This window comes from Trachypithecus francoisi, unplaced genomic scaffold, assembly GCF_009764315.1.
Source record: "Trachypithecus francoisi isolate TF-2019V2 unplaced genomic scaffold, Tfra_2.0 Lachesis_group2, whole genome shotgun sequence".
Lineage (NCBI taxonomy): Eukaryota > Metazoa > Chordata > Mammalia > Primates > Cercopithecidae > Trachypithecus > Trachypithecus francoisi.
Genome location: NW_022681465.1, coordinates 149,112,676 through 149,126,929, shown reverse-complemented (window position 1 = coordinate 149,126,929; position 14,254 = coordinate 149,112,676). Strand labels below are relative to the sequence as shown.

The 14,254-nt window shown below is 40.7% G+C and overlaps 1 protein-coding gene across 6 annotated transcripts in view; it reads left to right on the top strand.

Annotated features, from left to right (window-relative positions):
• The window catches only part of ARHGAP26 (Rho GTPase activating protein 26), a 466,537-nt gene that overhangs the window by 268,793 nt on the left and 183,490 nt on the right, over nt 1-14,254 (top strand). For all 6 annotated transcript variants that reach the window (XR_004430020.1, XM_033180801.1, XM_033180796.1 and 3 more), the window contains exons 13-14: nt 160-225; nt 4,736-4,810. Coding sequence is in view for 5 of the 6 variants with exons in the window: in XM_033180801.1 (XP_033036692.1) it covers nt 160-225; nt 4,736-4,810 (141 nt within the window). In the remaining variant the exon portion in view is untranslated. The remainder of the gene's footprint in view (nt 1-159; nt 226-4,735; nt 4,811-14,254) is intronic.

Genomic DNA, 14,254 nt, shown 5'->3' with positions numbered 1-14,254 from the left:
GCTATTATTATTATGGTGTTATTCCTGTACTGTTATTGGGAAACATTAAAAGGATGTGCGACCACAGCATGCGATTGATTCATCCTGGATTGGTTAAGCCCTATCCTGAGGTTGATTTCCATGGCTAGCAACTTACCTGCCCTTCTCTTGCTCTTTCAGCTGCGCAGTTGGACAGCATTGGCTTCAGCATAATCAGGAAATGCATCCATGCTGTGGAAACCAGAGGTAAAGTAGTTCAACAGATGGCATTGTTCTCATAGAAGGTCATGCATCTGGTGAGGAGTCAGACCTGCTACCTGTTGTTTCCTGACTTTAAGTGACTCATTAGCTCCCCAAGTGCCATTGTCAGTGGATTTCCACAAGTTCTGTTGGTCTCAAGCAGGAGGTCCTAACTGATTTTGTGTCACCAACTTCTTTGGCTGATCAGAAGAATGTGTTAAATATCTAAAATACATAGGATTATAGAAACCAGTTACTGGAATTCGGTTTTTAAAATGTTAAAAAACACAGGGTATCATGATATATGTGTTTCTTTGTTAACAGTTTGTAAGCGATAGTGGTGGGTCTGATAACCGACATAATTTGGGAGCAGTGATATTTCAAGATATCCATAATAATTGTAATGTGGTATGGGAATACCTGTGATTTCTGACGAAGTTGCAGGTACCGCTAATGCTCCTGTGATTTGTTGCTTACATCCATAAAGGAAGGAAATACTTAATGTCAGTTGTAGGTTAGTGAAGATAAAGATGTAATTGTTTTCCTGTCTCAGTTCACAGACACCCTGAATGTTCTCTGGTAAACATCTTGGGGTCTGTGAACCCAAGATGTTCTGGGGAGCTAGTCCCTGGGGACCACCCAGGTAGAGAGAAGGGGTCAGGCCCATGTTCACACTGATCTTTCCCAGGTCTGTGGGAGCAGGACATTAAGATTAAGGAAGCTGGTTCATCCTGATGGTCTCCATCCCTTCTTCAGAGACTGCCTCAAAGGAGATTCCTCAGTCCTAGCAGTTTGGAGCTTTGAGTTTCCTGGTCTGTTGTACCACTGAGAAAAGCTGTTAACCATCTTTCCACTGGATTTGATTTGAAGCATTGTCAGAGATGTGAATCTCATTTACTCTACAGCCTCTTAGCCTACCAGCCCTTTTTAAGTAGTGGAAAGAAATTCTCTCTTTTAAAGCAGGATTCATAACTCTTACCAGTTGAGAAATACACACTTTTTTTTCCATAAGGACTGTGAGGCATTAAGTAAAGGGAAGAGAGAGATTTTAAAAAGCTACCCTTATGTATACTGTCAAAAGATATTTTTTCTAAAACAGTTGTAAAGAATGGAAACATTTTTAAAATGTGCAGTGATTTCTCCTATACCTCCCTTAAACAAAGACTTACGGCAGCTTGTAAAGGTAAGATATATCCAGAGAATATAAAGTAGAAGTAGGTGACATTTCTGGGAATTGGTCTTGGGGAAATAAGGATATGGGCCAGATTAAGCAATAAGGATGTTTACACAGTGGCGATGTTAAGGTACAAAATTGTAAACTGGCCAAATGTCTAAAAAATAGGTTAAATCAACAATGGTATGTCTGTGTAGTAAAAAACTATGAATCACTAACAATGCAATGGAAATACATTTTTTGACATACGGCTTTTTTTTTTAAGACAGAGTCTCGTTCTGTTCCCAGGCTGGAGTGTAGTGACGCCATCTCGGCTCACTGCAACCTCCGACTCCCTGGTTCAAGGGATTCTCCTGCCTCAGCCTCCTGAGTAGCTGGGATTACAGGCACACGCCACCACGCCCAGCTAAGTTTTTATATTTTTAGTAGAGACGAGGTTTCACCATGTTGGCCTGGATGGTCTTGATCTCCTGACCTTGTGATCTGCCCACCTTGGTCTCCCAAAGTGCTGGGATTACAGACATACAGCATTTAAAAAATTATTTATAATACGTGAAAAGTGCAAGTTACAAAGCAGCTGCTCAGTATGAGCCTGTTCTGGGAGCAGTGGGGAGAGGAGTGGTCGTATTGTACGGGTTTCATTGTGTTCTCAGTGGCTCTCTGCTGATTTTTACTGTCTCACTTTGACTCATCTATTTACCTTACCTGTAGTTTCTAAATTTTTTTGAAGTGTTCATTACTAAGGTAATTTTTCTTTTTTCTTTTGAGACAAAGTCTTGCTCTGTTGCTTAGGCTAGAGTGCAGTGGCTCAGTCTCCACTCACTGCAATCTTGGCCTCCCAGATTCAAGCCATTCTCCTACCTCAGCCTCCTGAGTAACTGGGATTACAGGTGCCCGCCACCAGGCCCAGCTAATTTTTGTACTTTTAGTAGAGATGCTTTTACCATGTTGGCCAGGCTGGTCTTGAACTCCTGACCTCAAGTGATCTGCCTGCCTTGGCCTCTCAAAGTGCTGACGTTATAGGCATGAGTCACTGTGCACAGCCTAATTTTCAACAGGGGTTTTAATTTGTTTTTTTAATTTTAAAAGAAAAGACCGAGAATAAAATGTACAGAGTTTAAAGGTAGAGGCGCAAAAATGGAGCCAAAAGCGAATCTAAAAAAAAAATCTCTTTCCCCAGTAAAGTTCATATACTTGCTTGAACTGGGCCACCTGTTCATCTCTCAGGTTTTCGCAGCCAAAATCAAGAAAGAAACCTAATCATTTAAAACTGTTCACAGAGTCTGCAGTAAATGCAAACTGGTAGCTCAGGAGGACAAATTTTTCTAATGTAAAACTACAAAATAAATACAATAAGTAGGAGAAGAGGTGTACAAGTTCCTCTTCCCCCTCTAAAATGAAAATGGAAATGATGTATTTTAACTTCTAAGAAAGTCTTCATTGAGCACAAAGAAGATACAAGGACAGTATGAGTTAGGTGCCATTTTAGCATAAATAGCTGAAAAAAGTGGGTATCTCCCTATTGCAGTGTGTGTATGTGCATACGTATTTATGGTGACCAGAGATGGACAGACTTCCCATACTCTCTGGGATTTGACAGTTGTCCAGTGGGAGGTGGGATTGTGTAAAGTTCCAGGAAAGCACAAGGATAGAAGTAGAGACACTTAACAAGACTCTTCCAGCTCCCAAGCTGACATGTTACTGAATCAAGTTTCTGCCACTGAGTAACTTGGGACCCATCACTTAGGTCTTGACCAGGGCCTTCTAGTCCATGAATCATCCAGAATGATGTACATGAGTTTACAGGTCCTCTTTAGCTGTAAAATCCTGTCATTCCAGACCACTTTTTTTTTATTCGTTAATTCCATGTCTACATAGATAAGTAATGTTGAAAGTACTGCAGAATTGGTCCTTTCCTGAATTTCTTCTGAAAGATTGTGTTTTGGCCCCTAAGTATTTTATACTGGTCTTGATGGAGTATAAACTCATGTTTCGTTTATTCTCGTGTACCATAGACTGATCCGGGGGCTGAGGATATAATGGTGAACAGGACACAATTACTGTTTGCATTCTATTGAGAATGTAACAGAAAAAAAACAAGTAAAGAATCAAATAAAAAAGATAATTTCAGATATTGTTAACTGCTATAAAGAAAGAAATCAGGGTAAGGGAATGACCAGTGGTATTGATTGTGGGTTGCGTTATATTGAAGCGGTTGCATTGAAGCTGAGATCTGAATGATGAAAAGCTCTGGGAGAAGAGCAGTCCTGGTAGAGGAAACAGCTGTAGCAAAGGCTATGAGGTGGGGCCATGAGCTCGGCACGTTGAGGTGACAGGAAGGCCACTGTGTGGAGCAGAATGCATGTGGTCATTGACGCAATCAGAGGTAGTCAGTGCTCAATAGTATAGGCCTTATAGGCCATCCCAAGTAGTTTTGGTTATGGTCTAAATGCAATGGGAAGCTACTGGAGGGTTTTAAGAGAAGAGGTGATATGAACTAATTTGCACTTTAGACAGTTCACTTTGGCTACTGGTTGAAGAATGGACATCAGAGGAATAAAATAGGAAGCTGGAGCTCTGTTACTTGAGAGGGGTCAGATATGATGGGCCTGGGACTAACAGAAGAAAAATTGTTTCAAGTCACCTGGTCTAAATTGCCTTCTTTTGTAAGTGGTACAGTGGTGATCTAATCCATGTATTTAAATGAACAGAAACACTGCAGTGGATTAGTTTTTGATTCTTTGTTTAGATGTTGAATTTAAAAGTAAACCCTTACTAGTCTAATTGTACAGTTGAATGAAATAAAGGTGGTCTTTTTTTGATAAAGAAGATTTATATTATAAATAACTGGATCTTCTAATTTCTCAGTCTTGGCTAACATTCCTTAAAATTAAAAACGTTCTTACACTTCAATATTTTTATTTTATATGTAAAAATAGGTTATAAAGTGTCTTTTTCTGTTTTATGGATTTTTAATCATGTCATTTTTGGCACTTTAATTTTAAAAACTGGTTAAATATGACATATTTAAAAGTGTACATTTTGCGTCTTTTGGAACTCTTCAGATGCTGCCTTTGGCAAGAGAAAAGGAAAGTTTCTTTCGCCTCTGATGACTGAACTAACATGAGGGCTGAAGTGTGCAGCACATCCGTGAAATCCTAGACAGCTGTACCAAATCCCACTCCTTTGCTAAGAGCTGAGCTGAGTGACAGGGGACTTTAATTAGAGCAGCTTTTAGGAGGACTGAGAAAATGAAAAAAAAAAAAAAGTACACTTGGCTGGATTGGCCTGATTTGTGTTCTGACGTGTCTCTAATTAAATCATCACTGTTTCTTTCCTCAGGGATCAACGAGCAAGGGCTGTATCGAATTGTGGGGGTCAACTCCAGAGTGCAGAAGTTGCTGAGTGTCCTGATGGGTGAGTGCGGCAGGGGCTCTGCTAGGCCGGTCCCTGGGTGGGGGGCCCACTCTGAGAAGTCACCAGGTCTGTGAGTAGATACAGTCTGTGGCAAAGGAATCAGGGTATCCATGAGCTGTCACCCAGAAGTCAGCTGCCTCATCAGTCAGTTGTCATGGCTTCAGGCGCTGCTGGGAAAGGTTCTGAGTAGGACTGGACAAAATAAAAAATGCCAGGGCCCAGACACCACACCCTCTCTGTCTGTAGGTTCCGCGCTTCTGGTCCAAGTGGTACTCGGTCACTCACGTGACCGCCACACCCTACTCTGTCTTTAATAGCTCATGACTCCCTCCATTCTCTTTTGGGGCAGGTATTTAGTGGGACACACCCAATGCCCAAGGAAAGGCATCATTCTGGGCTCCAGAGGACCTCAGAGTTCATGTTCCTGATACTGAGCAGGTGTCATGTAACTCTCAGTTAAAATGTATATAAGCAGATAAATCTTCTGATCCTCTTTGCTTCTAGATTTCAACTGAATACTTGTCACTTGAGCAGCAGAACCCCGTTTGCCACTGGCTGATACAAATATAAAACCACTGACTCCAAATGTGCAGTATTTGAATCAAAAGCCCATGAGTCCATGAGCCAAATTTGCTTAGGCTGCAGATTTCCTGTATTTTTAGATGTGAGTGCAGCCAGCCGCCATGAGTCACATGGATCTAAATGGCAAACAGATCAGATTTCACAGAGGCTGTTATTCCTCCTCATGGAAGCCCTAGCTCGTAGAGATGGACTATCACTTGGGGTACCCAGCTCAGTGTTTTAGACAGGGACAGTTCTTGTGTTAGTATTTGTAATTTCTTTTGCCATCCCACTTTCTGAAAATAGCTTTCTTATGTAAAGAAATCTCTTCTCTCATGTTGGCCAGAATGACTGTCTTCACCTCTTTTTGAGAGAGTCATTCACTTCTTGTAACCAAAACCCTATTGTATTGCTAATTAGTGTGAGATCTGTTGTTTGAAACTATGATTTTTTGTGAGATGCTCTAGCAACGAGTATCTGGGTTTTTTTTGTTTAAGATTTGATATATGGTTAGTTTTTATAAAAATTAAACTTTTTATTTTGAGATAATTGTAGATTTACATGCGACTGTAAGAAATAATATAGAGTTCCTGTGTACCACTTACCCAGTCTTCTCTAAAGGTGTAACATCTTGCAAAACACAATTTTAATATCACAACCAAAATATGGGCATTAATTTAGTCAAGATGCAGAACATTTCCATCACTAAAAGGATTCCTTGTGATGTTGTACAAGCACATACCTCACTTCCCACCTTGCACCCTGTGTCTGACCCCTGGCAATCAGTAATCTAGTCCCTATTTCTATAATTTTGTCATTTCAAGATTGTTATTTAAATGGAATTATACAATACAGAACGTTTTGGGATTGGCATTGTTTTTCAATCAGTGTAATTTTCTCAAGGTTTATTTTTGCTGTTCCATGTATTAATAGTTCTTTTTTATTGCTGAGTAATATTCCATTGTATGGATACACTGCACTTTGTTGAACCATTCATTTATTGAAGGGCATCTGAGTTGTTTCCAGTTTGGGGTAATTATGATAAAGCTCCTGTAAATTTTCATATATAGTTCCTGTGTGAACGTATAGTTGTTCCTCTGGGATAAATGTCTGAGTGTGCAGTTGCTGGGTTGTATGGTGATAGGCTTAATTTTTGAGAAATACTAATATAAAGAAGAATTGAGAGTCTAATAGCTGTCAATCCTTAGTTTTTCATTTCTGACCAGAGCTGCAAACATTTGTGGGGTGTCTGCTGTTTAGAACAGATGTCAGGTGCTAGAGATTAAACTTTAGAAAGAGCGTTCCTTTTCTGTAAGGAGTCCTGGTAGGGTGAAATATGTGTGTATATGAAAGCTGTAATGTAAAGTATGATATTCGTGCTTAATATGTGCCGGGTCTAGAAGATTGAGTAGTGTAGTGAAGGAGAGAGTAGAATAATAATTCCAATTCAGGAAGTATTCTGAACAAAAGGTCTATGGTGGCTACAGCAAAGGGTATTGATTCTATGATTATTATTTTAATATTTCTGAAAGACAGGCCAGGCACGGTGGCTCACGCCTGTAATCCCAGCACTTTGGGAGGCCAAGGCGGGCAGATCACGAGATCAGGAGATCGAGACCATCCTGACTAACACGGTGAAACCCCGTCTCTACTAAAAATACAAAAAATTCGCCGGGAGTGGTGGCAGGCACCTGTAGTCCCTGCTGCTCTGGAGGCTGAGGCAGGAGAATGGCGTGAACCCGGGAGGCGGAGCTGGCAGTGAACCAAGATCACGCCACTGCACTCCAGCGTGGGTGACAGAGTGAGGCTCCATCTCAAAAAAAAAAAAAAAAAATTCTGAAAGACTTACTTGAGGTTGGGACAGGAGAGTTTTAAAGTTGAATAGCTAAGGTGGTCTCTTTTGTTGAGGAACTTGAATATTGAGCCAGGGTGTTTGGGGTTTTTTCTATAGGAAGTAAGAAACTATTAAAAGTTCTAAATAGTGGGATTATATCCATTATGATGCTTTTGCACACAAAAGTGTCAAGAAGACGATTCAGAATAGTTTACAAGGAAAAAAAAAAAGCATTTATTTGCTCATGTAACTGGGAAATCCAAGACAGAAACATGGCAGAGTCAGGGATGCCAATGATGTCTTTACTTTTGCTAGATCCTTTGCCCCTTCCTTCTTCTGGCTTCTCATGTTCTCTGACCTCTTTTGGGCTTGGTGTGGCTTTGTTCTCCGAGGGAGTGTACCAGACAGGTTCAGCCTCTGCAGTCCTTGGAGCCTGTGGTCACTGAGAAGAGAGTGCCTTTCTTGGCCGTGTTGGCAGAAGGCTCCAGTGAGGACTTTGCTTGGCCAATATGGGGCCATTCACATGATTCGTTTCTCAATCTCAGACCAGTCACATGGCCCACAGCAGATGGCCTGGATCCTCTGCCTGTGTTGGGGGATGTGGGGGATGGGGTGGAGGGTTGGGGTGGGGACGGGGTTAGTCCCTGAAACCCAGTGGACTGAGCAGGATTATTGATAGGATGATGGAGGAGTGCTTTCCTGAAATAATGGCTGTGGGTAGCTTTTTAAAAAAAGTCTATCTAATACAGATGTAACAATATCAGATTCTAGCATTAGGAGCATAATCTTGGCTACAATGTGGAGCATGTATTTGATTATGGAAAGACATGGAGGCGGAAGATGGTTGTAATAGATTAGGTAAGGCAAACCCTATCAAAGACTGAACCAGGTGCTCTGAAGTCAGGAAAAAAGGACAGACTCAAAATGAGTATAGAGAGAGAATCAACAGGACTTTTAACCAACTTGATATGGGGGAACAGAAGGGGCAGAGAGATTTCAAAGATGACAGATTATTATGTAAGATGACACTAATGAAAAGAAATATGACATTTTAGACTGCTTTGCTAATCTAAAAAAGAACCACTTTAGCTCAGTTGTGTTAAGCAAAAGAGTGGTTATGAAAGGATCTTGTTTTTATCACTTTTCTTAGTGGCCTTCACACAAGATATTTGTCTTGTTCTCTTCCTTGGTTTTCCTGGGGATAGAGAAAATAATCATGAACATTTGAGAAATGTCATGAAAAAGTAATAACTAGCAGCTGAAGGTCACGAGGGCAGCTGCTTCTGCCAGGAGGACATTACAGATAGACTGGAATCTAATCTGAGATCCAACCAGAGCTGCGAGATGACCACAGTGCAACATCTAATTGAAAGTTGAGAATGGTATACATGATTCTCCCTAGCAGTTAAGTAAGTTTGAATTTAAAAAAAAAAAAAAAAAAAGTAAGTTTGAATCTCTCAGTTACAGAATCACCAGGGCTCCAGACCTGAAGGAGGAGCTTCATCTTCTCTTTTGTGAACATGCCCTCAACTTCATCCATTCTTGGTACTGGTAGTATCTGGGCTAGCCAAGAGTATAAAATAAACATGGCACCCATGCTCCAAAACCTTCCCCTGAGATGGCTGGGCCGAGTGAACCTTTCATTAACTATTTCTCTATTATAAATTAATTGGATGCTTATTATGTGCCAGGTACTGTGTAAGATTTGGTTTATCTGTCCAGGGCTCTCAAAAGTGGAGTAGTATGTTTTGGTTATTGAAAATATGGCTGGTCAGGCATGGTGGCTCACGCCTATAATCCCAGTACTTTGGGAGCTGAGGCAGGTGGATTACCTGAGGTCAGGAGGTTGAGAGCAGCCTGGCTAACATGGTGAAACCCCATCTCTACTAAAAATACAAAAATTAGGCTGGGCGTGGTAGCTCACACCTGTAATCCCAGCACTTTGGGAGGTCAAGGCGATCGGATCACCTGAAGTCAGGAGTTCTAGACCAGCCTCACCAACATGGTGAAACCCTTTCTCTACCAAAAATACAAAAAAAAAAAAAATTGGTCAGGTGTGGTGGCACATGCCTGTAATCCCAGCTACTCGGGAGGCTGAGGCAGGAGAACATCTTGAATCCGGGAGGCAGAGGTTGCAGTGAGCCAGGACTGCTCCATTGCACTCCAGCCTGGGCAACAAGAATGAAACCCCATCCCAAAAAATAAAAAATAAAAAAATTAGCCAGGTGTGGTGGTGTGCACCTGTAGCCCTGCTACTCAGGAGGCTGAGGCAGGAGAATCCCTTGAACCCAGGAGGCAGAGGTTGCAGTGAGCCAAGATTGCACCACTGAACTGCCGGCCTGGATGACAGAGCAAGACTCCATCTCAAAAAAAAAAAAAAAAAAATGGCTGAGAATTAAGTGAAACCAGATACTTTTTTGGATTACTTGGAGTTTATTTTTTGCACTCTTAATACATTGGAGGACTTTGGGTTGGAAGAGGGCTATAAGAGCCAGCGCTTTGAGAATGTCTTCTTTGTACTGATCAGGATTCCTTCAGAAAGCTTGCTAAAATTCCTCATAGCAAGTGCAGTGTGGCTTTGTACTAGTGTCCTACCAAGAGCTACACTTGATCCCTTCCTCCTAGCAACAGAAGTCGTTAGTCTTTGGAGAGTGAAAAGGACTCTCAAAGACTTGCAGATTCCTAGAAATAGAATACCTTCTGTGTGTCTGGGGGATTTCCCCCCTGAATATTAAGTAAAGATAAATCTTTCCAAATTTTAGCCCAACTTTTTTGTCTATACTATTTAATATATTAATCAGCTATATACTTGTTCAGTGTATGTCTGTCTCTCTTCCTGTCTCTCAGTACATATTTTAAATAAATTTTTTCCTAATGAAAAGTTATGAGTGGTCATTGTGAAAGTTTGGAGGAATACAAAAAGTAGAAGAAAATAACAGTTCTATAGACTAGAGTTAACCTTTATTAACTGTTTTGTCATATGACATCAAAATGTTATATTATCACCTTTTAAATTTAGTATGGTATAATATACTATAATAAATATAGCAGTATGTTTACAAAATTAAACTCACTGTGCAGATATCACAGGTTTTATTCATGTAACACTATAGAGTGTCTATTGTCACATGTCATTCAAGTTCTTCTAGAGTATGATTTTCTTAGGCACATATTGCATAGATGCTCTATAACTTTTTAATCAGTCCCCTGTTCTGGGATACATGGGCTAATTGCAATTCTTCATCATTCTAGAAAGCACTCAGGTAAACATCCCCATGGAGGCAGGACAGAGGGTAAACATCCCCATTGAGGCAGCAGAGATTAAGAGCATGCATTTTGAGATTAGACAAGTTGCAGTTCCACTGCTTATTTCTTTGACTTAGACAAATGATTCACACTGGTCTAGTCATCTATTTCCACATCTGTAATAACGGCTCCTGCCTCCATAGTAATGTGAGGATGGGATGAAAAGAGGCCTGTGGGTTGCTGAGTCCAGAGCCTTCACATGTTAAATATAAAATGTTAGCTGTTATAATTTTTATATGCATCTTTAATTATTTCCTCAGGACTTATTTTAAGGTGTTGAATTGCTGGGTAAAGGTATGTACATGTTTTCAAGGCTCTTAGTTGATATTCCCAAGTTTGTAGTTAGCGAAGTCTGAGGAGAATATCCTGTACCCCACATCTTTGCCATGCTGTGTATTGCTGTTTTGCGTATAAATTATAAACATTTTTAAAAGTACCTTTTTAAATTTAATTTTGCATTTCTGTAATTTTGGGTGAGGTTGTACTGTTTACATGTTTATTGCTGATTTATACTACTTTTGTTGAATTGCCTGTTTGTATTCTTAGCCTGTTTTTCTATCGATATGTTCTTCTTTTTCTTTAAAAAAATTGTTTTGTTTTATTTTTAATATTATTATTATTTTTCCTGCCCTGTCGCCCAGGCTGGAGTGCAGTGGCTCAGTGTTGGCTCACAGCAACTCCTGACTCCCAGGTTCAAGTGATTCTCATGCTTCAACCTCCTGAGTAGCTGGGATTATAGGTGCATGCCACCACTCCAGGTTAACTTTTGTATCTTTTTAGTAGAGTCAGGGTTTCACCATGTTGGCCAGGCTAGTCTCGAACTCCTGACCTCAAGTGATCCACCTGCCTTGGCCTCCCAAAGTGCTGGGATTATAAGGCATGAGCCACCGCACCTGGCAGTGTGTTCTTCTTTTGATTACAAGACCTTTTTAGATCTATATGCTGTATTTTCAATGTGTTTTTTCAGATTATTATTTGTCTTGAACTTTATGGTGCATTTATTTTTGTTGTCTTATGAATATTTTATTGAGATGGGGTCTCACTCTTTCACCCAGGTGGGAATGCAATGGTGTTATATTGGCTGACTGCAACCTCCACCTCCAAGGTTCAAGTGATTCTTGTGCCTCAGCTACGTGAGTAGTTGGGACTACAGGTGTGCGCCACCATGCCCAGCTAATTTTTGTCTTTTTAGTAGAGATGGGGTTTCATCATGTTGCCCAGGCTGGTCTCAAACTCTTGAGCTCAAGGGATCTGCCCACCTTGGCCTCCCAAAGTGCTGGGATTGCAGGTGCGAGACACCATGCCTGGCCTATTTTAAATTTTTATGATATCCAGTCTGTTACCTTTTTTCTAAACAAATTATGCCATAAAAGACCTTCCTCAGGCCAGGCGTGGTGGCTCACACCTGTAATCCCAGCACTTTGGGAGGCCGAGGAGGGTGCATCATAAGGTCAGGAGTTTGAGACCAGCCTGGCCAACATGGTGAAACCCCATCTCTACTAAAAATACAAAAATTAGCCGGGCATGGTGGTGCACATCTGTCGTCCCAGCTACTCAGGAGGCTGAGGCAGGAGAATCGCTTGAACCTGGGAGGCAGAGGTTGCAGTGAGCTGAGTCGTGCCGTGGCTCTCCAGCCTGGGTAACAGAATGAGACTCTGTCTCAAAAACAAACAAACAAACAAACAAACAAACAAACAAAAACCCTTACCCAATCTAGAATGACAAAAACCTTAATTTCCCTTAAAATCTGTCATGCAAAATGGAAACTCCTTTTTCCTCTAATACTTGTCCAGTTGACTGGTATCCATATAATGAGTCATTTTCCCCTTTCCACTACTTTTATATATCACCATGTAATCATTCTTTTATACATATTGGGGTCCATTGAAGGAGTTTGTATACATACTTTTCTAAAGGCAAACAAATCTCTTTACTGTTTGTTTTTCTATAATTCTCAATATTTTAAACACACTGACATTTTTCACCTTTTTAATGTTTAAATTTTCCCCTGATTCTTTACATTCTAGCAAAAATTCTCAAACTTGTCCCCCATCTCAGTGTTACTCATTTAAAATTATTGGGTCAACTGTGATTATTATTTTGCTGTTTACAATGCATATTTTAACTTTCTGTAATTGGATTTTCCAGTGTCTTTATTATCTTATTTAACTCCTTTTATTTCTACTTTTCAGCTATAATCTTTATTATTTTGGTTTGTTTCTTGTTTTATTTTGTTGTCTTAGTTTCTGGCATCCATATTTTTTGAATTTTATTTATATGACGGAGCAGGTGCTGTCTGAATTATTTTTCAGAGTGCTTTGATGTCTGTATTTTTTGCCAACAAATATTTTATAGGAGTTTATATCTTCTGTTTAATCAAACCTTTGCTTTTAAACTCACTGTGGAGATTCTCCTTGTTCTGCTAGTTTCCTGAATGCTGTTAGAATCATTATCTTACATGATAATTGGAGGGCTATTGTACATGATTTGAGCCAACTTTCTGGTATTCTTAAAGCTTTCATTTAGTGGACCTCTAAGCCTGCATTGATTTTTCCTGGTTTTGCTATTTGGTCATGGTCCTGGGAGAAGCCGGGTTTACTCCTGGGTAATCTGAAGCATGCTGTGGTTCTTCCCTCATGGCTGTCATGTTTCTTCTAGGGCTCTCCTGAATTCACTTGCCTTGATACAAAAGGACTCCCCTCTACTTCTGCTCTGCAGTCTGATTTCGTTGCTTGGATTATAATCTCATGACAGCTCTGGGTGCCCCAGAAAGTAGCCCCCAATAGTGTGTGTGCTGGAGTGGGGTTCGGGGGTTGCAGCATGGCCTTTTCCCCACACCCCCGGCTGGCTTGGGCTAAGTTTTTGGTGGGCAGAGGGCCACCACCTATCACATTGTTTCCCTAGCTGGGTTTTCCTCAGGCCTTCATCTGAGCTTTGCCTAGTGGATATCCTGGTGGCAGGAGAATGTTGACTGAGAGCCTAATTTTCTGTGCTATTAAAAATTTGTGTTCCTTGTGTGTGTGTGTTTTTACCGTGATGGTAAAGGACTGCAAATTCAGCATCACTGTTTTTCTCATCCTGTAACCTTTTTTGTTCTTCTTTTTTTAAAAAACCACATGTAAAGCAAACTTAGTAAAACAGAGAACACAACGAAGGTATTATAGAGCAGTGCTGTAAAGCACAGAATTATAGTAGCATGCTTCCCCCACTTACCTCAGACCCAGTGGTGAACTATCCTTCCTTACTCTGGGACCTTGAATGTCTGCATTTCTGTTTTCTATGCCCCTTATTTCCCGTACCTTTCCACAGAGTGGCATAAATAAAAGCAATCAACAACTTCTTTCTGAAGAAATCAAAATGCTTTATGATGATTTCTAAGACCTAAAGGCTTACATAGGATTGAGTGGAAACAGCTCAGACTTTGAAGACTGTAGACTGCTGGAGTAGGGGAACCATGAGAAGAGCAAACGTCCAATTTTGTCTACCAGTAAAGGGCAGCAGACAAAGGATGACAGGACCAGAAGATGATAGACTACTTGGATAGAGCATTGATCATTCTGGGAGCTATCAATACGGCTACTAATCACGATCCTGAGTCCCCAAAGAAGAGACACACAGATGGAAACTCACCTCCTCCTCTGCTCCAGCCACCATAACCTTTGCCTGTTGGGATGCTTCAGGCAGGCCCTCATAAGACTGGGGCTTGAGCCAGTAAGAGCTTTTGGATCTCAAAACAGAAGGGA